General features: G+C 39.5%; 1 protein-coding gene across 1 annotated transcript in view; it reads left to right on the forward strand.

Annotated features, from left to right (window-relative positions):
* The first annotated feature begins 574 nt into the window (after positions 1–574).
* The window catches only part of crb2b (crumbs cell polarity complex component 2b), a 39,544-nt gene continuing 16,342 nt past the window's right edge, over positions 575–23,776 (forward strand). The window contains exons 1-6 of the mRNA XM_023267119.3: positions 575–829; positions 11,963–12,658; positions 14,575–14,770; positions 18,160–18,299; positions 18,752–18,937; positions 19,052–19,165. Of these exons, the coding sequence (XP_023122887.2) occupies positions 760–829; positions 11,963–12,658; positions 14,575–14,770; positions 18,160–18,299; positions 18,752–18,937; positions 19,052–19,165 (1,402 nt within the window). The 5' untranslated portion in view covers positions 575–759. The remainder of the gene's footprint in view (positions 830–11,962; positions 12,659–14,574; positions 14,771–18,159; positions 18,300–18,751; positions 18,938–19,051; positions 19,166–23,776) is intronic.

The raw sequence follows: 23,776 nt of genomic DNA on the forward strand, positions 1-23,776 counted from the left end.
ATAAACTGCATCACTGCTAAAATCTAATCACTTGGTCCTTGTGTCATTTCTGACCTTCCCTGAAAATTTCATCCAAATCCATTCATCCGTTTTTGAATAATGTTGCTAACAGACAGACAGACAGACAGACAGACAGACAGACAGAGACAGCCAATCAATGTCGATCATCACACAACTCCGTCGTGTGCCTTAGTGGACCAAAAAAAGTGTCATACTTTAAAAAGCGCAGAGTTAATAAAGTTCATATGAAGTCATTTTCAGATGGGTTTTGCTCAGTTGTTTGTCTGAAAATGACACCAAATTATTTCCGTTTATTCCACTTCACTGATGCTTCCTTCACTTTCTGATTTGCTGACCAATCCCTAAGTGGACTGAAGTGCATGATTGTGCAGCAAGAATTCCAAAAAAACACGTGTCAGTAGAGAAAGAACTGCTGTGAACAGTGATCTCAGTTTGGTGATCCAGTGGTTGAATGAGTCCAATCCATGACTCCATCCCATGTCTTCCTCCCCTCGCTCTCTGCTGGGGTGATTACTCTGCCTTACTCCATCCCTGCTTGGTCCCCTGAGAAACTCACACACACACACTTAAACTCCAAAAGGCACGCTCACACAGTCGTACTGAGTCCCAGTGGTCGGCTGAGGGGTGCTGGCTTCCTCTGAGCAGCCTGCATGGAGCGCTGCAGCGTGCTGCATGGAGAACCTGTGCTCTGACAGCATCCCCTCACACTGACTGGAAACCTCAGCAGCCTGCTTGATCATGGACTTAGGAAGAGTTTGGTCCAGATATCAGAGGACGGTGCTGATCACCATGATGATGTTCAAACTGGGTAAGTCATCTCCTTCAACAAATGCATGGACATATACAAGCAGCAAGCAAAGCAAACGGAGAATAATACATGCACTAGCAGAGACTAATATGCACATATAAATGAATAAGGAAATGCATATTTCCTCTGAATTAGAAAACTTTCCAGGAAAGTATAAGAAGAAATTTCCACTAGAAGTTTTCACATCACACAGATTTAAACATGTTAGTTACGACATAAGTTACAACTTTCTGATTCATACTGTAGCAGATGAGAAAGTAATTGAAGGGAACTTAAGTGGGTGTTTTTCCTCCTCCTCACATGCGCTGAACCTGCAGCTGGTGCAGCACTGTCCCAGGACGTGTCTGGGTGTGCACGGGAAGGGATCGCTGCTCAACCTTACGAAACCCCGTTGACCCATTTTTCCCGTGACCTTCATTTGTGTGAAGCGTCTGAAGCTCGTTTAAATAGTGGCAAGGGTTGGCTGGGGGTGGCATTGTTAAAGATCGCCATGGTAACGAGCTCAGTGTCCGACTGCACTGCTGCACAGCTTTTTTTTTTTTTTGTCTCCGCTTTGAATGGAGGGGGTGCTGGGTATTAAGGAGGGTGGCAAGAGACCTGGCACTCTGTTCTTACGTTTGAAAGAAAAAGACAGCATTTAAGTGATGAGATGAAGAGGAGGAAGACGGGGCTTGTAAGATGCAGGGTTTCTCTAATAAGACTATAGTATTATAGAAAAGCGAATCAAAGAACATAGTTGGAAACATCTTAAAAAGTTGAGCAAGATTGAGGTTTTAGTGGAAAAGGTTCACAACCGCTAGGCTGTTGCCTTTAACAAACACAACAGTGTTGGGAGGCTGGAAGACTGGAAGACATGCTTTCAGTCACCTCCACAGGGCTCTTGAGTGCTGTCATCTCCAGATGAGAAACACACATTAGTCAAGTGCTTTTGTCAGTGGAGTTTCAGGCTGTCAGTATAAAGCTGTGACTAATTCAAGGAGAAGCTGTCTTCATGGGAGTTGGAAGCTAGCGACGTTAAAGATTAAAACCATGTGCGGAAAAATGTCCACACCGAATGTACGCCACCGTTCAAAAGTTTGGAGTCTCTTAGAAATTAAATTAAATTAAATTTTATTTATATAGCGCCAATTACAAGTCAAATTGTTTCAATGTTCCTATGTTTGAAAGACAAGCATTTTTTTTTCAATGAAGATAACATTAAATAAATGATAAATCCAGTTTGGACATTGTTAATGTGGTAAATGACTATTCTAGCTGGAAACATTGTGTTAGCTGATGGTGTTGAAAGGCTCATTGATGATTAGAAAACTCTTGTGCAGTTATGTTAGCACATGAATAAAAGTGTGAGTTTTGATGGAAAACATGGAATTGTCTGGGTGACCCCAAACTTTTGAACGGTCGTGCATGTAAACCTAAAGTATTCTGCTTCATAATAGAAAAACACATTCAGAAGACATGGTAGGAGCCAGCTGATTGACTAATTGCTCTAAATACTCAGACTAATGGTATTTGAATTCAGTGTAACTGTAATCAAGCCTTCAGATTAACGTTGAATTAGAAGTGATGCAGCACTGGTTTGTTTCTCCACTCATTTGGTCACCTGTCTGTGTGGATATATAGGAGTTTTTTTCTCTCCATTCTTTGTGTGTGTGTGTATGTGTTTTGTATATGTGTTTCTTAGGATGCATATTCAGACTCAGTGTGCAACTGTGACTGAGTCAGAGAGGATTTGTGCATTTTTTCTGTATAAAACAAAGCAGCCACCTGCTGTGGAGCCTCTGAGCACAAAGCTGAGCTCCCAGCCTCTTGTGGTGATTCAATAAAATTCCTCTGAGCTCAACTTGTGCGTTAGCCAGGGGCTTCCCTTCCTCTGTGATTCACAGCGTCGCTTCTTCGTCTGCCCTGCAGCACGATCCTCTGTTGACTTTGTGTTTCTGTTGCCGTGACTCAGAGTAAACACTTTCCTCCCCTGCCTTTATACCTGCAAAGTGTGAAACACAGTCTGATCTGCTTAAAATCTGTAAAAGACTGAAGTCATCTTGAACATGATTAACTTCCTATGTATGTACACATCACATAAGAACTACAGGTCTGTGAACTGTGATAAATCATTAGGCTTAGACTGAGACTTTATTAATCTCCAGAGGGAAATTACACTTACAGCAGTTGAGTATTCAACAAGGGGATAAACACTAACACAACACAGAATATTGGGTCAGGTATAAAGTGAAGATAACATAAAATAAAATAAGATAAAATAGAATAAGATAAAATAAAAAACAATAAAATAAAATAGAATAAAATTAGATCAGACAAGAATGTGGAAAATATAATATAGAAAGAAAAAAATGACAAAATATACAAGCATATACAAGAGTGATACAGAAATGTGCAAATGAACAGAATGTGCAAATGAGAGTGTGCTTAGATGTGCAAATGACATAAATGCGTGCAGCTAAGTTTAAAGATGTAATGAATAACATTTAGAATGTAAAGTATCCAGTATGCAAAGTGGTTTAATCAGCAGGCAGAGTGATAGAATCACTGCAGTCTTATTTAGGCTGTTGGTTTGCACAAGCTGTTTTTTTTTTTTTTTTTTTTACTGAAAGGCCAATTCACAAAAGCTGAGCCTGTAATCTAGATTGTCCAAAATGCATAAGTTTGGCTCCATATTTTCATCATTGACAACTAATCCAAAAAACAAACTGACAGAATGTGTGCATTTTGGCCACTATGTTCAGCTGAGGATGAAAACAGAATTAGTGCTGCAGTGAGTTTTTGGGTGGTGTGTGTTCCCATAGTAATCAACAAACAAGCTACCTAACAGTGTGACTTATTCGTGAGTTTTGGGACTCATGGACCTCAAGAATATGTGGAATTCTTCCTTAGTTGTAAAAATGAAGTAAAAATGAAAATCTGTAAACTCTAAAACAGTTTGATGCTGTTTATATGATACTGATTCACTGTAAATAAGTTAATCAGGAGAAAACCGCATTTTTGAATTTTTTTTAAAACAATTTTTCTCTTGAAAAAATACATTTCCCTACTCCTGCGTAGTTATTTACTGGAAAAATGCCACAATACTGTAATTTTTGCATTTACTTTTCAAAAATAACACAATTTTTCCCAGTAAAATGTGTGTACTGATGATGGAGACATGCTGTAATATTTACAACAAGTGACATGGCAAGTTTTGCATTTATTTCATGTAAAAAAAAAAGCATGCAGTTTGTACTGGTCAAACTGATTTTAAACGCACTCCACCATTATCTGAAGTTTGACACTAGATGACAATTAGACTTTTAACAAACAGAGGTGAAGCCAGAGTATTACATGTGAATCAACTCCCTGCTCCCCGTCGGAGGTAGTACCGATGTGTCTTTGTTAAAGAAACCCTCGTTTAAAGAGACAGGCTGAAGTCTCTGGAGAGCGTAAACAGTTTGATCCTGACATCCCTCTACCTGCTAACAGCTCTGCACTGTGTTATTGTTGGCCTGAGATGTTGGTACCAGTCAGTGCCGGGATCAGCGCTGTCTGGACATAATCTATGAAGTGCTCTGTGATTGAGTGGGAGGAGGAGCTGTTATCAGCTCCATGGAATGTGTTAGGGGTTGATTGTGTTTGGATGAAGGAGATTCCTGCTGTCTTTGTCAGCCCACTTCTACAGAATCCATAAGGTTACAGCTAGAGCAGGTTGACTCTCCAAAGCCCAGAACCATCTTATCTTCAAAAAATCACCAAAATGATATTACTTATTATTATATAGAAGCTGTTAAAACAGAAAGAATTGTTGGATTTTTAGCCTTTCCAAAGTTCTTGAGCTACTAATCTGTGGCAAGTTGTTTAAATTTTACCAAATCAAAGTTTAAACTTGTGATGTTTCATATAAATCACTATTCTGTTTACTTTATTCCAAAAATTGTCTAAAAATAAATCAATTAAACCAGATTCTGAAAAAGTACTACAGAATCCTCTGCTTGTTAGTTTTAATCAAGATCAAGAGTCATGTACACATTTATTCAGGGATTTTTTTTTGTTACTCCGCCATGGAACGTGACAGAGTTATGTGACGATCAGCGTTGGTTTGTCCATCTGTTTGTCTGTCTGTGCATAAAATTACTCAAAAACGTAGTCTTGAGGTAGCGGCACAGCGTGACTGTAACTATGAGAACAATTGAACACTACATCAGCTGCCTGCTGACGATCACATGATTGAGATCCTACTACAAATCCACCACTGCGGACTTATTGAGACTTATCCATTGGAAATAATACAAGGAACAATTCATTAAATTGTGGGAGTGTTTCTGAGTCTCATCAATTCCCGCTGCCTGCTTCATATTTAGGTCACGTGATTCGGTATCCAATATAAGTACATAATGTACACATGTATAACACACACCTGTGCTCAGTGCAAGGTGATTTTGTTTGTGGGTACATCTACTTTAAATGGCCACATTCTATGTTGCTGTGATTTCTGATGATCAATAACTGATAAACAAATGCTGCATTTTTGACAATGCCATATGGGGGAATGAACAGCCTTGGAGGAGTACTGCGCTCTCTGAGAGCTTTTCTTGCTTTTTGTAACAGTAATAAGCAAAAAAATTAGCTTTAGTTTTTTTTCTGTTTTTAAGATTTATGGGATTATAACTATGTCAGTCTGCACACAAACAATTTATGAGTTCTTCTACTTCTAGGCATGGTTGTGCTGTTTCCATAGAGGTACACAACATTTTTATTGAGAAATCTACAGTGAGGATAAAAATGTGATCGAAGCAGAGTGCTTGGGGTTCTTTAGAGGCAACTCTTGGAAAGGGTCTGGGCTCTTTTAGACATACAAGGCCAAAGCAAACATGGAAACAAAAATAAATAAAGAAAAAATGACCTAAGTACAAGTGAGCGTCAGCAGAGGGAGGTAAAAGAGAGCAATGTACAAAGATGCTGCAAGACAGAGGAAATGACGCCTCTGAAAATGGCATCACAGCTTGGGTTAGAATACGGAAACATGACATCTTTTCTGTAAAACCTGATTCACACACTCTTAACACATTACGTTTGCATTTGGCTCACATGTGAAACGTGGAAAAACATAACGGCATTCATTTTGTCTCTCTGTATAAGATTTTTTAATATGTAAAATTACATGTAAAAAAAAAAGTGTTAATATAAGTGACATCATCTATAGGGTTACTCAAAAAGAATGAACCGATTTCATTACGCACCATTTTAATAAGGAAAAGCAATGGAAAACTCCAGCCAAGTCACAAGTATTCTACTCAAAATCAACTTTTTTTCTCCTGTCTTTCAAGTGTTCGATGTGGACACCACCTGCAGCACGGCACCATCAATGCGATAAGAGAATTTCTACCAGATGCGTATCAGCATATCATGATCCACTGAGTTGATCGCTGTTATTCGATGTCATTCAGTTACCTTAAACATCAAATAAAAGTTAATTGTGAGTAGAATATTTGTGACTTGGCTTTAGTTACCTTTCTTGTCTTTTAAATGCAAATTAAATGTAACTCAAATTTGTTGAATAATTTGACTTTCCTTTTTTAATATATTTAAATTCAAAATTCTATAATCGTTTCAGTGGCACATTCTATAGGTTAGACATTTAAACTGGTCTAGAGTGCAAAGTACTTTTTTGTGAAACAAATCAAAGAATAATCCAGACACTCATCAAAGACAAAAAGTCATCAGAAAAAATTTGTAGTCATCGTACACTACCGTTCAAAAGTTTGGGGTCACCCAGACAACTTCATGTTTTCCATGAAAACTCACACTTTTATCCATGTGCTAACATAATTACACAAGGGTTTTCTAACCATCAATGAGCCTTTCAACACCATTAGCTAACACAATGTAGCATTAGAACACAGGAGTGATGGTTGCTGGAAATGTTCCTCTGTACCCCTATGGAGATATTCCATTAAAAATCAATAGTCATTTACCACATTAAAAATATCTACACTGGATTTATCATCCATTTATTATTGTCTTCACTGAAAGAAACTGCTTTTCCATCAAAAATAAGGACATTTCCCAGTGGCCCAAACATTTGAGTGCTTGTGTAATTCAGGACTTCAGACTGTTTAAAAAAGAGTTGTACTTTTATTAAACACATGCATTAAACACTTTTCTTAGAATAATTCTAAGGAAAACATCTACCAATAGATGTTCGTTTCTCCTCTGGCAGAGCTAAAGCAGGGACTCAGCAACTACTGGCCAAAATGCTGTAAAATTCAGAGAGGATCATAGTTTTGCTAATCCCTCCATCTTCTCTCATGTAGCATTTGTACACAAAACTACCAGACTTACTGAACATGTCCAGAGGTCAGGCCCTCTTCTAAACGTTCTCCTTGAGTGAGGTCATCCCATGCCCTTATTTTTAACTCGACGCACAACATATCTGGAAGTTGGACCTGTGTGGAATCTGCTGTGGTTATTGATGGTTGACTAAGATGGCCTTTTCAGCAGCACTGCATTCATGTGAAGTTGTCACTGCACACAAGGCATGCGTTCATGCTCCACAGTGCTAATGCTCATCAGAATGTTGTTGCAGGGTGAAATGAAGTGCAACGATGACTCGTAGCCTTGCTTCCCTTTAGCAAAGTAAAACAGATTTAATGCAGCTGTGGTAGCTATAGCAACGAGTCCAAAGAACAAGGTGATAACATATTGTTCCTCTGAACCAGTTTTTGATCGTGTCAAATACTCCGTACGCTTCACTGGCTTTAAATCGCTGCCAGAATAAATGATAAAGTCGTTCTCATCACTCATCAATGCATTTATGGAAACATCCCACCATTCCTCAAAGAACTCCTCACTCACCTGCTTTTAAAACACACTTAAAGGCGTTCCTTTTTAAAGAGGCTTACTTTAAGGACTCCTTTTTAAAATTGTAATTTTAAGTGTTTGTACTGTTTTTCAATTTACTGTGTGCTTGTAGTACTTTGAGATTTCTTTAAATGAAAAGTGCTTTATAAATAAAATGTATTATTATTATTATTATTAATTTTTTCCTGTCCTACACCTTTATGAAAACAGCAGAACCATGGCTAGGAGGAGAAAAAGTTAGAAATGCTATCTGTGCAGTATGACACAGTTAATAGAAATCATAAAGGAATAAACAAAAGTTGAACTTCTTTGATTGTTGATTGAAAAGAAAATAAAATCAAACAAAGGGTTACCAATATTAAAAACTGTTGGCTGAGCACACTATAGATTTCAATGCTTACAGTTTTACAACCTTTACAAACCAAACATTTTCACATTGCTTAACACATCTTCCCATTTTAAATGTTGCGCCTCTATAAACCATGCTGCATTTATTTTATTGCCTCTTGGTCTTTCTGTTTCCAGACATGTCCGCTCCCTGCTCTGTATTTAAACAGCCTGCAGTGTAGCTGAAAAGTGACAGAATTTTTGTCATGCGACTGCCAATCACTCACGACTCCCCTGGTGTGCCAAGGAGTGTAGGCTTTTTATTTATTTATTTATTTTTTTTAACAAAATCTAGTTTATTTTTTGGGGCTGCACAGTGGCTCGGTGGTTAGCACTGCCGTCTTGCAGCTAGAAGATCCCCAGTTTGCATCCTGGCTTTCCTGGGATCTTTCTGCATGGACTTTTTGTAAAATTACAATTTTAAGCATCGATTTCATGAAGTTCTCCGATGGAAGGGCACGTCATATGAGCTGTTCAAGGACAGTTGGAAAGCTGAAAATCTGTGGATTCCCTCAAATTGAACCGTTTCTGGCTTTAATCAGGTCATTTTGTCATTTTGGCTGTTGTTTTTTTTGTTTCTTTTTTTAAATAAAGCATGTATTTTAAATCTGCCAGATGGTTTAGGGGTTCAGAGCGTTAACAGACCAGGTTTGTGTTAAGACAGAGTAAGGTAACTTTACTGATGGAGAGATATGATCCTACTTCACATGTGCTGCTCAGACGAAGTACGGTTCTAGCAGCAAAACCCCAGAGTACACTGAGGTGAGCACGGTTGCATTTTCTAGCTTATAAATGGGGCTTTTCATTCTTAGAGGAAGACTGTGCTATTTTTTTTCTCATTTAAAAGTTGCCTATAAAATGCCTCTAAGGTAGAAACAGCAGCTGTATGTCAAGCAGGCCAGTTCTGACACGTTTTGTGTCACATCTTGCTCCTAACAAGGTGTTAGAGAGGAGTCAGGAACATATGGAATCACAGCACTGTAGTGTGCTTTGGATAAAACCATCCCAATAAAATGGCAGGCATTGTGCTTCTCTGCTAACAATATCCCAGTAACAATGTGTTTATTCCTTCCCTTCAACACCTTCAGTGCGTTCCTTACTTCCTCCTGTATCGACTTTAACACCCCCACTTCCTCTCACATACATCTGCTATCACGTCTTCTGGCTGCTGCAGCACTGAGATTCCTCCTCACATCACCGTCTCACTTTCCTTCCCACCGCCTCACTGCTTGTGTTGTTTGTGCTTCATTTGTTTTAATTTGAAAAACTGACTAACAAGTCCCCACATGGTGTTTGTTCTGACATATACAGGTACACTGCCATTCAAAAGTTTGGGGTCACTTAGAAGTATTATCTTATTTCTGCAAGAAAAGCCGCTTTGTTCAAAGATAACATTAAATGAATTAGAAATCCAGTCTAGACATCGCAACCATCGCTCCAGTGTTCTAATGCTACATTGTGTTCAAACATTAGTGAGTGAAACTTTCGTTGACAACCTTGACAGCTGCCAGTTCACCCACAATACATACTGTATACTCCAAACACCATCTGCTGTGACCTTAAGTCAAGAGCAGAGAGGGGCTTGTAGCGCTGCATGAACATGTTGGTTTCTAAGCACTTCGAGGGGTCAGGGTTACTGGAAGCCCACCATATAAGCCCTGGAGGAACACAGCTGAAGCTTATGGGGAAGAACAGTGTACAGCGCCTGCCAGCAGTTAGTCACTGTACCTTTATATGTCTCCTTGGTAGAAGAAGAAAGCATGCATCAGTGAACTATTTTAAGGCATGCTGTGATGGATGTTTAGATTATAACAGGGTATTGTTCATATCTTTATTGACTGACAACACTGATAGTAATTTAATGTTTATTTTGTCTTTGAAATTTCGATGGATGTAGTTTGTATTTCTATTGACAGCACTCAGTTGTGATTCAGATATGATTTTTCATAGTTCTTCCTGACTATTTTTCCCTTTTCACCCTCTAAACTCCAAGCAGCACTTTCTGGATGTTCTTTTTTTGTTTTGTTTTTTTCTTTGCTCCTGTCGTTTTTTTACTGATTGAGGGCCAATTTTTCCCTGCCATACAAAGTTCTGCATCGCTATGGAAACAGCACAGCCACGACTAGATATAAACAGGGACAAACATTGAATTTCATTGATTAGCTACTTTACAAAAATTTACAAAAATCTGGAATCAACATGTACACCCTTTGTCCACAGATGCTACCAATACTGGGAAAAAGCAACTCCACATGCTGTAGATATTAAACAGTTTCCATTTGTTCTACGTCTAAAAACTCTACAAAAGTTATCATTATCTTGACCCAGTCTGTTTTGTTTTCTTCTCAGTCTCTTATGACATCTTCTCTCAGCCGTCGACCATGTTCAAAACTTTAACATCCTGTAAACATCTGTTGTTAATCATGAGCAGATTTTTTTTAAACACATTTTTGAAATTATTATATTTATCCAAATTTACCCTGAAATCCTAGGACTTGAGTCAGCCCTGCTCAGCATGTCACTGTAAATAAAAGTAAAGTTTTCTATCAGGTACTAAAGGTACAACAGAGGCAGAGATGTGATATTAGTCTGAATTTGTCCTCTGAAACTTCATATGTTAAAGTGATTAATTTCTATTTTGAATTTAGTTTTGTCCTCTTTCACATTTGTTTAAGACAGAGGTGTCAAACTCATTTTAGTTCAGGGGCCACATACAGGCCAGTTTGATCTCCAGTGGGACGGACCAGTAAAATAATAGCATAATAACCTATAAATAACCACAACTCCAATTTTTCCCTTTGTTTTAGTGCAAAAAAGTCCATTCTGAAAATGTTCTCATTTAATGTTACGAAACACCACAAACAACTGGAAATTTCTGAAGAAAAATAAGTGAAATTTCAACAATATCATGCCTCAATTTATCATTTACACATTACAACTTACAGATCACAGAGTGTCTACAAAGGAACACAACTTGTAGTCACAGGTATCTGGAACTGAACAATCTAGTATTTTACTTTATGATCAAAACAACTTGTCAAGATCTAGAAATTATTTTAAATTTCCAGATTGCACAATTTACAGTTTGCAGTTAATGTCTTCTCTGTAATTTGTAAAGTCGTCCCGCGGGCCAGATTGGACGTTCTGGTGGGCCGATTTTGGCCTGTGGGCCGCATGTTTGACACCTCTGGTTTAGAGTATGATCAATTTCCATTTCAGTTTGGGATGTAGGCCTTATAGAAATGTGATTTTATTACTCCGTCGAGGAACATAGAGTAATGTGACGCGACATTATATGATGATCGGCGTTGGTTTGTCCATCTGTCTGTCTGTTAGCAACATTACTCAAAAACAGACTAACAGATTTGGATGAAATTTTCAGGGAAGGTCAGAAATGACACAAGGACCAAGTGATTAGATTTTGACAGTGATGCGGCTTTTAGTCTGGATCCACGGATTTGTTAAAGATTTCTGTATCATTGCCAGATAGCGGCACGGCGTCACTGTAACTATGACAACAAGTGAACACTATGTCAGCTGCCTGCTGATGATCACATGATTGTGATCCTACTACAAATCCACCGCTGCTGAAACAGAACTTATCCGTCAGAAATGATACAAGGAACAACTGATTAAATTGTGGGGGTGTTTCTGATTCCCATTAATTCCCGCCACCAACTACATATTTAGGTCACGTGATTTGGTATCCGTACATAACGTACACATGCATAACTCATGCCTGTGCTCAATGCAAGGTCACTTTTTATTAAAGATTTCATCCGTCGGAAATGATACAGCGACTGAGCAGCCTTGGCGGACTTCTGTGCTCTTTGAGTGCTTTTCTTGTTGAAAAGTGTTGCCTATTACAACTGTAATATCAACTTTGTCCTTTCATTCCAGGCCTACTGTGTACAGCAGCAGCAGACAAGTGTTTATCATCTCCCTGCAACAATGGTGCCACATGTCTCGACCACCTGGGGGACTACGTGTGCCTGTGCCCGAAAGGACCCGTGTGGTACATGGGCAAAAACTGTGATGAGCTGTATGACGCCTGCATCATGGCACCTTGCACCAACTGCAGCAGCAACCCTGGGACTGATGAGTTCACCTGCCACTGCCCAGACGGCTTCACAGGGCACAACTGCACTGAGGATATAGATGAATGTCAGAGCAACCCCTGCAAGGGTGTCAAGTCCTATTGTGTCAATGGAGTCAATGGTTATTTGTGTCATTGTCCCATTGGATTTGGAGGGGAGGACTGCCAGGACAACGTGACCACTTGCTCAAAGGAAACATGCCACAATGGTGGAACATGTATGGACATCCCTGACATTGGGCCTCGCTGCCAGTGTGCTGCTGGATACCAAGGAACGAACTGTGAGGAAAACACTGATGAGTGCCAGTCTGAGCCCTGTCAGAACGGAGCCATCTGTAAAGACGGGGTCAACGCCTACCAGTGTTTCTGTGTTCCTGGGTTTCAAGGCTACCACTGTGACCTGAACATCAACGAGTGCGCTTCCCGACCCTGTCAAAACAACGGAACATGTTTGGATGAGGTGGATCACTACAGGTGTGACTGCGCTCCAGGCTTTAAAGGTAATACACGGTGTGAAGTAGGTCAGCTTTCCAACAGACTGGGCTTTTGAAGGAAGAGACTGATGCTGTTTGACCAGCTGCTAGCTCACAAACTCTGATTAGCCATAAATAGATTTGACTATTTTCATTTTTAAGCAGTCATTAACTGCTGCATGCTAATTTCAGGATGAAAATGCAAATAAAACTACAATCCTTCTAGAAGATACTTGCAGGTGTACTTTAAAGCAAGGCTCAAGTACCAAGAGGTTTAAAGGGTTAAATGCCTTCGAGCAGGCTTACTTCACTTGCTTTGTCCAGTGGAGGTCAGGAAACAGTAAAAAAAGTACATTTGCTGTTGTTAATAATAATAATAATAATAATAATAATAATAATAATAATAATAATAATAATAATAATAATAATTATAATAATTATAATAATAATAACAAAGAAGAAGAAGACTTTTTACATTTATTCATATAATATACATTTAAATACAAATAAATATTGATATTGAAAAGATAAAATGAATACACTCAAATTAACTGTGGAAATAACATTCAGTAGGTATCATGCATACATGTTCTATTTTTCCAAACAAAATACCACAAACTAGCTGGCATACAGCTTTCTAAAGTTACACTGCATAGTGTGCTATGTCAGATCATACCCTCTATAGTTTTTTTCCCCTTTTTTCCCTAATCTGACATAACAGGTGCATGGAGGTTCTGTGGAGACTGTAGTAAGTTAGTTACTACTAGTTTGGTCCACTTTCCCGTTTAATCTGCAGTTGCAGCACCAGAAGTTGCTTTGACACACAGTTAATGGAAGTTTCACTTCTCCAGAGTGTGTCTTTCAATTCTTACGTTTAGTTCTAAATGCTGTGAAAATGCTTCATTTCACTGAGACTGTATAACCCCAGATTTAAGTCCATGGTCTAAATGGGCTGTTTCACTGTCAGTAGCTTTGAAAGCAGCTGAGTTACGGCTGTCCACAACCCTTTAGGTACAAAACTCTCCCTACTGACTTTCTATTGCTTCTAATTTTCTCTGTAAATCATTTTACATGGAAATATCAATGAATTCTCAGTACAGCTGTGCTCAATGTCTGACATTAGAAACAGAAAAAAATATGCAAATGAGAACAGCTTTAGTTGGAATTTAGTAACATTAAAATGCAGTGTATGTGAGCTCATAGAGCGGGAGGGAAGCAAACTGATGGAAACACTATCTGTTTAGACTCACAGTACAATCCAAAAGTCTGGGGTCACTTAGAAATGTCCTTATTTTTGAAAGAGAAACAAATTTTTTCAATGAAGACAACATTAAATGAATGATAAATCCAGTGTAGACATTGTTAAAGTGGTAAATGACTATTGTAGCTGGAAACAGCTGATTTTTAATGGAATATCTCCATAGGGGTACAGAGGAACATTTCCAGCAACCATCACTCCTGTGTTCTAATGCTACATTGTGTTAGCTAATGGTGTTGAAAGGATCATTGATGATTAGAAAACCCTTGTGCAATTATGTTAGCACATGAATAAAAGTGGGAGTTTTCATGGAAAACATGACATTGTCTGGGTGACCCCAAACTTTTGAACAGTAGTGTACCTGAAGCACAATAAGCAACAAGAAAACACAACCCAGCTTTTTGTAATGTTTTTCATTTTACTTAAAATTTGGTCATTTTCAGGAATATGGTTAAAAATATAACTACATCTGGCAGCAGAAATTAGCACGAGAGTGAACTTGAAACAATCTTTTTAGTCAAATCTGTTAGAGTACCGTTAGTCCATTTTGTCAGTGTTGTCATGTTGTCAGTCTGCAGCTGAGGTCCCGGCACTTCCAGGGTCATTTTATTGGTGTGTTAAGATAATTAGTGTGTAGCCAGTCTCATGTCTTGGCCCACTGCCATCCCTGCTCTGTCTCCTGCAGGGATTAACTGTGAAGTGGAGATCGATGAGTGTGAGGTCCATCCCTGCCAGAACGGCGCCACCTGCCGAGACCACATTGCCATGTACTTGTGTGACTGCGTGGCCGGCTTCCAGGGCCAAAACTGTGAAGTCAACATTGATGAATGTGCCAGCATGCCTTGTCTGAATGAGGGCAAGTGCATAGATGGGGTCAACAGGTAGGATTAAACACAGCATGCCTCCATCAGTTCAGAGGACATTACACTGACTTACATTCTGTTATGAAAGTTGATGTTTTTGAGGATTCAAATACAGGATAAGAATGGTGTGGACACTGTTTGACTACAGTTTATGGCAGAGAGTTGCAGGGAGGGAGAGCTGGGAACCAGGAGCAAGGGTTTGGCAGAAAGAGAGGTGATCTGGTTAGCTAGGAAATGCTGATATCATTGGGGAAATGGCAGTATGAGACTTGGAGTTATGGGTAATGGATTAGCAGAGAGAAAGCTGAGCTGAGTGAGCATAGCAGGACTTGAGCAGAAAGAGCAGAAAGGTAAGACGTGGTAACAGGAATCCTGAAGCACAGCGAGATGAGGAGCAGCTGACAGGACTGGACTGCTGTAGATTTAGGACCATTTGGTGCACAAAAGGATCCTAGTGAGGAGCAAAGTGGAGAATCAGGGTCCAAATACTGCAGACGGAGTTTGATGGTGTATAACAAATAAGGAACAACAAGGAACACAAAACGGGGAGAACAAAAAAAAAGACTACCATTCTACCGTGCTGTATAGTAATACAACAACATGTACACATTTGTTTTTACACTTAATGCACATATCCACACACATAACCTAAGGATAACTGCAATAATCTGGGCTTTACAGAGACAACACATCAAGGCGATGAAACAATGTGAAGACCTAGAACTGTATGAACACCAGGACATATACATACTGTAAGGTTAAATTCAGTTACAGCATTAAACAAGAAAAGCACTCAGACAGTGCAGTACTCCGCCAATGCTGTTCATTCCCCTATATGGCATTGTAAGAAATGCAGCATATTTTTGTAGAAATGCAGCATTTGTTTATTAGTTACTGATGATCAGAAATCACGGCAACATAGAATGTGACCATTTAATACAGATGTACCCACTAACAAAATGACCTTGTGCTGGGCACAGGTGTGTGTTATACATGTGCACGTTTTGTACAGATACCGAATCACATGACTTAAATATGTAGCGGTCGGCGAGAATTGATGGGACTCGGAAACACCCCCACAATTTAATCAATTGTTCCTTTTATAATTTCCGACAGATAAGTCCTGATAAGTCCACAGCGCTGGATTTGTAGTAGGATCACAATCATGTGATTGTCAGCAGGCAGCTGATGTAGTGTTCACTTGTTGTCATAGTTACAGTGACACTGTGCTGCTATCTCAGTGATACAGAAATCTTTAACAAATCCGTGGATCCAGACTATAAGCTGCATCACTGCCAAAATCTAATCACTTGGTCCTTGTGTCATTTCTGACCTTCCCTGAAAAATTTCATCCAAATCGATTTTTCTATTTTTGAGTAATGTTCCACACAGACAGACAAACATACATTGATCTACCCATAACTCCACTGCATTCCTTGGCGGAGTAATAAATAAATGTCAGACCAGCAGATGACTGATATGTGAGTTTTAAGAGTAATATGGTATAATAATAAATAGCAGAAACACTTCATCAAGTCCCCCGAGAGCAAGTCTCACAACATGTCAGTGATTTTAGTCATGCCTCTAGGCAAATTATTTTCAACTACCAAGACCAGGTCCCTATCTAAATGAATGGAGAGAAAGCCACAACTGCACTTTGAGTTGTCACCAGGACATTAAAACTGCATGCTCAGAGTCGCCAGTTAAATCTGATAAAAACTGCTTAAAATAAGGTTTAAGTTTTTTTTACCCCCCAACTATGCTTCTATCCTGCACACATATCGCTAACTAATGCTAATACTAATATTACTAAATAATATAACTCTGGCTGTGTTTATGTTTCCCTCTAATGCTGAACCTGCTACGGCCCATGTGTCATCCAGCCGTGTGTTGTTTCTGGCTTAGACCGGATGGCAGACATTAAAGTTGACCGGGGATAAGAATTAATCCACTTACTGTCAGTCATTGTGATGAGTCATTAGATGGCTGGAGATGCTGTGAATACCCGGTACAGTAGTAACACCGGTTGGAACAGTAGGGAGTGGGGAATGATGCTATATTCTAGGGATTGACAGCTGATGATAAATGGTTGCGAAAACAGTTGATGATAGTGGAGTTTTGAGCAGAACGATGATCAAGGTCCACTGTGTTTTATTGCAAGAGGAAACCTCCAGCACTGAAAAGTGGCACCAAAGTGCCAAAAACTGCAGTGGCCACTTGAGGTTGACTTCAAATTAAGTCAATCCCCATAAACCTCTATGTTCAAATTCCAACCAACCTTTACAGCAGAAATGTTACCAGCCTGGTACGAAGCACAGTTTTTGTCTCTGTGGCTACCTTACCTGTTCTTACAGGGATGACTTTTTATATAGGTCACCTGTGTAAACTATATTAAAACTGCATTAAATTGCAATAGTATTTTTCCCATTTACAATCATTACCATAAGAAATTACCAATGTACATGGGAACCGACAAGATCAAGTTAAAATGTATTATTCACAGCCAATCAAGTGATCAAGAGAACAATAAGCAAATTTATGGAGAATGAAAATAATCATTACTTGCATCTTAATAGAAACAAGAAAAGCACTCAGAGAGTGCAGTACTCCGCCAAGGCTGCTCCGTTGTTGTATGATATAAAATTCTTGATACGCAGCGCTGGATTTGTAGTAGGATCGCAATCTTGTGATCATCAGCAGACAGCTGATGTAGTGTTACTTGTTGTCATAGTTACAGTGACGTCATGCCGCTATCTCATAATGATGCAAAAATCTTTAACAAATCCGTGGCTCCAGACTATAAGCCACATCACTGCTAAAATCTAATCACTTGGTCCTTGTGTCATTTTTGACCTTTCCTGAAAATTTCATCTAACTGTCCATTTTTGAGTAATGTTGCACACAAACAGACAGACAGACAAACACACAGACAAACCAACGGCAATCATCACATAACTCCACCGCATTCCATGGCAGAGTAATTATGGCTGATCCATTAATAATTAGACACTCAGACAGTCACTTTTCTGTGGTGAGTGTTTATACTTCTAACACTCTGATACATTTCCTCTGTACATTAATATACTTTCTTTGAATACAACCTTCATCATTCATCAGGTGGCGCTTCAGATTGCTAATGTTAACTAACAGTGAAAGTTAGCTATCTGTAACTGACCTCATCATGTCATCATTTTTTCTTGTTGTTGTCACTTGGAGCTACTGTGGCTGCTGTTCAGCAAACGTTAAATAATCAGTGTTTTATTCTCACCTGCTCTGGAAAATTAAGATGTGCCCTTTTGCCACTTCCTAATGTTTAATGTGTTTTTTTCAGTAGATAATAGACACACACACACACACATGTTGATAGAAACCAGTATAACATTGGCTTGATTTTGTCTCTGTCCTAGCTATGAATGTGACTGCGAGGGGACGGGGTTTGTAGGTGACCACTGTGAAGAGGATGTTCCTGAATGTGCTTCTGACCCCTGTCAGCATGGAGCCACATGCTTGGAGGGAATCAACCGCTACACATGCCTCTGCTGGCCAGGTACGCTGTGGTTCAGCACCACATTTGTTATAAGCTTGCTACCATCACATATCAAGAGCTCTACTTTACCATTAAGCTGAAATCAGAAAATTAAATGCATGTTCAATTGAAAAAAACAAAACACATAAATTGAACGAAGAGTTGTGCAGCTGACATAGTGTTCACTTGTAGTCATAGTTTCAGTGACGCTGTGCCACTATCTCACAATGATACAGAAATCTTTAACAAATCCATCGATCCAGACTATAAGCTGAATAAATCTAATCACTTGGTGTCATTTCTGGTCTTTCGTGAAAATTTCATCCAAATCCATAGTTCCGTTTTAGAGTAATGTTGATAACAGACAGGCAAACACCGATCACCACATAAGTCCGCTGTGCTCCTTGGCGGAGGAAAAACTCTTTTAACATGCCTACAGGCCTAAAATATTGTAATTTGTGTGTATGTTCCAGGTTATGAGGGAGAGAACTGCCAAATAGATACAGATGAGTGTGAGCAGCAACCCTGTCATAATGGGGGTGAGTGTTTCCAGCGCTCAAATGTCCAAAACTATGGGATGCTTCCTGAACTCAGCACAGCCAATTTCAGCTATGAAACGGCTGCTGGCTTCATCTGTCACTGTCTGCAAGGATTCACCGGTAAGCCAGACTTACAATTAAAAGCTCGGAGATTCATGATACATTGACTCATTAACTCATTAAACCAGGTGAGGAGGACCTAGACCAAATCTCATTAATATGTTCTTCTTACAGGAGACAACTGCTCAGTCAATGTGGACGAGTGTGAGTCTGCTCCGTGTCAGCATGGAGGAAGCTGTCAGGATCTGGTCAACTCTTATCAATGTGTTTGTCCAGATGGCTTCACAGGTAGGAGGAACCTCTTATTGGCTCTTCTAATCTTATCTCTTAACAAAACATCTTTTCTGAGCTGCTCTTCCTCAGGATGCACCAAGGACTGTCACACATTACACTTGCTGCCTGGACCTGTGGCCTGTCAGCTTGTACAGCTGTCACACCGATTACTGAAGCTGAACATGACTCAGGAGGAACAGCGGGAAGTGTACTGCGGTGTTGAAAATATTGAGCTTTGATGTGAATGCTGAGGCAATGTACAAAAGAGCAGCAAAGACTGTATGGACTATAGAGCAGGCTGAAAGATGTTCGATGTTCGAAGCGACAGAAAGTAGATGCTGTTATTTTACTTCAGTTTTAGTCTTACATTTAGTCTGGTTCTGTGAGCTAAATGAGCAGCACAGGAACTAACAGGGCAACATGGCAGAGACGGGGCTAATAAAGCTACTGGTGAACAGTAGCCTGGCACTGTCAGCAACACTGCAGCAATCTACTGGAATCAACTCATCTTTTCTAATTATCCTAATGTAAATGCAAAACTGTCATATATTTCAAAACAATTTAAAGCCCTTTTTGCACCACACTAGTATTACCAGGGGATCTCTGGTAGTTTGTGAATTACCTCCATGTCTGTGTTTCTTGCAGTGCATTCGTACGGGATAAGTGAAGTCTGTATTTTACTCAGGTTTACTGACATTACAGCACGGATATGATGTCAAATCTGTGCACGTCGCAACATCTGCTGTTGTTGGGTTTATGGAAAGCTTTTGGTTCGGGTTAGAATTATCACTTTTAACGTGGTATGTAGTCGTCATAGCAACAGTAAATATGTCAAAGCAGCAACGTGACTTGAGAACAGTGGGCAGCGTTGTTGGGATAACGGGCCGTCAGGGCGTTTCTATTAAGCCTGTTGGAAGAAAAATGTTTCTTACCGCATGCTGCTACGCATGTCATCCATCTCAGTATCCTCCCAAATTTCCCTCTTCTTCTTGTTCTCATTTTGCCGTTTCTGGTAACGGTCCATAGGCCTGTTGTGTATCGGCCTACTGCTGCATTTGCAGCTAAAATGCTGTCAATAATTGTTACCACAGCCTCCAGAATTCGACCGGGAAAGATGTAGAAAAAGGCACACAATAAAAAAAACAACAACTAAAATACCCCCCAATCACTGAGATGCAGATTCACACGAGACTAGTATTATCACAGGACGTCAGTGTTTGGTGAAATATAGTCGGTAATTTGCAGTGTCATTTTTACAGACATGGCACTTTTGCATGGGATTAAGATCACAGACATCCTCCACAATTATTACAAATCAATGCGTGAATAGTACATAAGTTTCTTGATTTCAGACCACACAGTTGCTAATATTCCACACAATTTCCCCTATACAGTTCTTGAAAGATATGTCTATTGCCAGTATTTTATGATGAGATGGATGTAAAAACATGACCAGTTCAAAACACAGTGCTTTGCTCTCTAGGCAGAAAGACATGAAGAATGAATGACAGGCCCTTAAAATGACTAAGATAAGACTTATCCTAAAAATAGCCAATAGCTCACAGGATTAAAGTGACCAGATTTACATGTTTAAACAACTACCCTGGCAAATTAAACATTAATAATAAATTATTATTACCAAACAAAGAGAACAGTTTACCAATGGTGATATTTAAATAAGATCACATTTAGTGGTGTTAAGAAGAGTGATATTTAAGTTTTCATTGCAAATAATCTTGTTGAAAATTTTTAATGAAAGTTTTAAATCATACTTCCATTTGGTTGTAATGTCGTTACATTGCATTAGATTCCATTACATTTAATGTCTCTTCTGAAATATTTGGTCACAAGCCATCTCTAGCTTACCTCTTTCACAAAACAAAACAGCTCTTAACAATAATTACAGCATTTTTCCCATTCTACTGCCTTTTGTTTGCCAAGTGGCGTAAAGATCCTCCATTTAGGGGACCATAGTGGTTTGAACTGAGCTGAACATCCTCAGTGGAAACCAGGGTAGACAGATAACCTTCATGCCAGGCCTTAAAATCTTCTTGGCCAAACAATAAAGGGTTAATCCTGCTCCTGCTGATCATTCCTCGTGGCCAGCCAAGGTATTAATTCCTCATTAGAGGAGATTAGTCACAGCATCACTAAAAACAGACAGAACCACACCAAAAGCTGACCTTGAAAAACAAAATATACGGACTCAGAAGTGACGAATTCAGCCCGAAGCTCTCATCAACAAACGAGGAGCTAATTTGCTAACAGTATTAAGACGGTGACACATGGAGGTTGCAGCAGAGCAGAGGAGAGGAGAGGAGGACATGAGAGGGCATATGGTATGGGGGGACACAGCACAAAATAACAAAGCCAATAAAAGGTGCCATATGTCAGGCGTCCATCCTGGGCATTAAACGGGGGTCTCCTAAGAAATTTGTAAAGGGGAGGGAAGATTATGGCAAAGCTGCTTACAGGAGCCTAAATAAAGCCTGATGAAAAAAGACAATACACAAAACAGTTTGAGCAAAACAGCGGCCTTTACATACTGATCTGCATGTCACTGCTGTGGTTCACTCTACTGTAAAAATATCACACTGGTGCAACAACAGGCAAAGAAAGGGGGAACTCCACATAGCACAAAAATATGATCCTAATAACTCTGTCCACCATGTCACATGTGCATGAGGTGGTCTCAGCTCCAACTAGCTGATAATACAACCCAGTTAAGCCTCATTCATTTGGCCTGGGTCATATAAATACTGTAGGAAGGTGTAGTTTTACTTTTTTTTTTTTGATGGCTGATAAAAATAATAAAACATTTTGGAAAAAATAAACGTGGGATTGAGGTTTATTAATTTAAATATCAATGAGCATGTATGAGCATTTCCTCAGGTTTGTACATAAAGCTGGATTTAGTGAATTACAGCTTGAATGACAAAAAAGAAACATTTTCATTCACTATATTTCGAGATTTTTCTTAATTCTTTTCATGCAAAAGTGTTATCACTAGAACTTCCTATGCATTTACTGCAATATTTGATGTGAGCACCCTTAGTATCAGGGGACCTCAATAGAGTTGAAGGCAGTTTTTCAAGCAGATAGATTGTCCCAAGAATTGGGAGAAATTGCCACAATTCTTCTATAGATTTCGTGTGTCTCAGTAGCTTCTGTCTGTTCATGTAATCCTGGACTGACTGATTGGTTCTGTGGGCGCCAGACCATCTGTTGCAAGACCGTTTGTTCGCCTCTGTGAACATAAAATACATATTGTATAGCTCTTCATGACTGTTCCTGAATAGTTGGTATTCAGGGGTTGAGATGACACTGGTGTTTGAGATGAACTAGAAATTTAGAAATAAATAACACAAATTCTGAGGTTAATCTGTAAAAAAGTTCAGGTGAGCCAATTAAAACAATTTTAATTTTTAAAACAAGTTTTATACTATGATCCTATGCACCCCTTTTCTCCACACCTGCAGAGCAGATACCAAGACTTCAATTAATTACTGCCGTAGAACTGAAAAGAAACATGGCAAAAATTCCAAATTGGAATTCTGGGGATCACTTTAATATATACATATACACTATTGCTCAAAAGTTTGTGATCATCCAGACAATTTCATGTTTTCCATGAAAACTCCCACTTTTATCCATGTGCTAACATAATTGCACAAGGGTTTTCTAATCATCAGTGAGCCTTTCAACACCATTAGCTAACACAATGTAGCATTAGAACACAGGAGTGATGGTTGCTGGAAATGTTCCTCTGTACCTCTATGGAGATATTCCATTAAAAATCAGCTGTTTCCAGCTAGAATAGTCATTTACCATGTTAACAATGTCTATACTGGATTTATCATTCATTTAATGTTATCTTCATTGAAAAAAATGCTTTTCTTTCAAAATTAAAGACATTTCTATGTGACCCTAAACTTTTGAACGGTAGTGTACATAAAGCGAAAAAATATGTTTCAGTCGTTCATGTATCAAAGTCAAAGTCAGACTAAGAATTCTGGGTTCTTTTGCTCATAGGTTTAAGAATAATAGCAGAACTTAAGCCCCAACTTATTTTTTTCCAACAAAGCAACAGACAAACGTGATGATCAAACATTTGCAAAGCCTAACTGAAAAACGAATATGGACTCCATGTCTAAATCCTGCCGTGCTCTGGCCTGGCCTAACTGAAGCCTTGAACCTGCAGCACCTCCTGCTGGCTCTTTCCAGCAGTTTGTGGGTCTCCACAAGTGAGCACTAGGAGCAGGGAGGGGACTGCAGCACTGCATTCCCCTTGTCAGGCACTGACAGGAGCCAGCTGGAGGCTGGAGGCTTACCGCTCTGATAGGGCTGAGCTGCAGACGGGAGACGAGCAGGGGGTGTGAGGGAGGGAGGGAGGGAGGGAGGGAGGGATGGATTCAGGGAGGGATGGAGGAGTGAGAGAGAAGGAGGAAAAAAAGGCTGCTTCATAATCAGTTGTGCCTGTCTGCCTGGTAGAGAGAGGAGGAGTACTTCTGCTTTGTAAACTAAAGAGAGAGGCAGAAAAAGCGAGAGGGAGACAGAGAAAGAGAGAAGGGGGACCTGGTTGTGTCATCCCACTGTGAGGAGAGTGTTGGCAGTCGCCTCAGTGGA

The sequence above is a fragment of the Amphiprion ocellaris genome, chromosome 6 (assembly GCF_022539595.1).
Source record: "Amphiprion ocellaris isolate individual 3 ecotype Okinawa chromosome 6, ASM2253959v1, whole genome shotgun sequence".
Taxonomy (NCBI): domain Eukaryota; kingdom Metazoa; phylum Chordata; class Actinopteri; family Pomacentridae; genus Amphiprion; species Amphiprion ocellaris.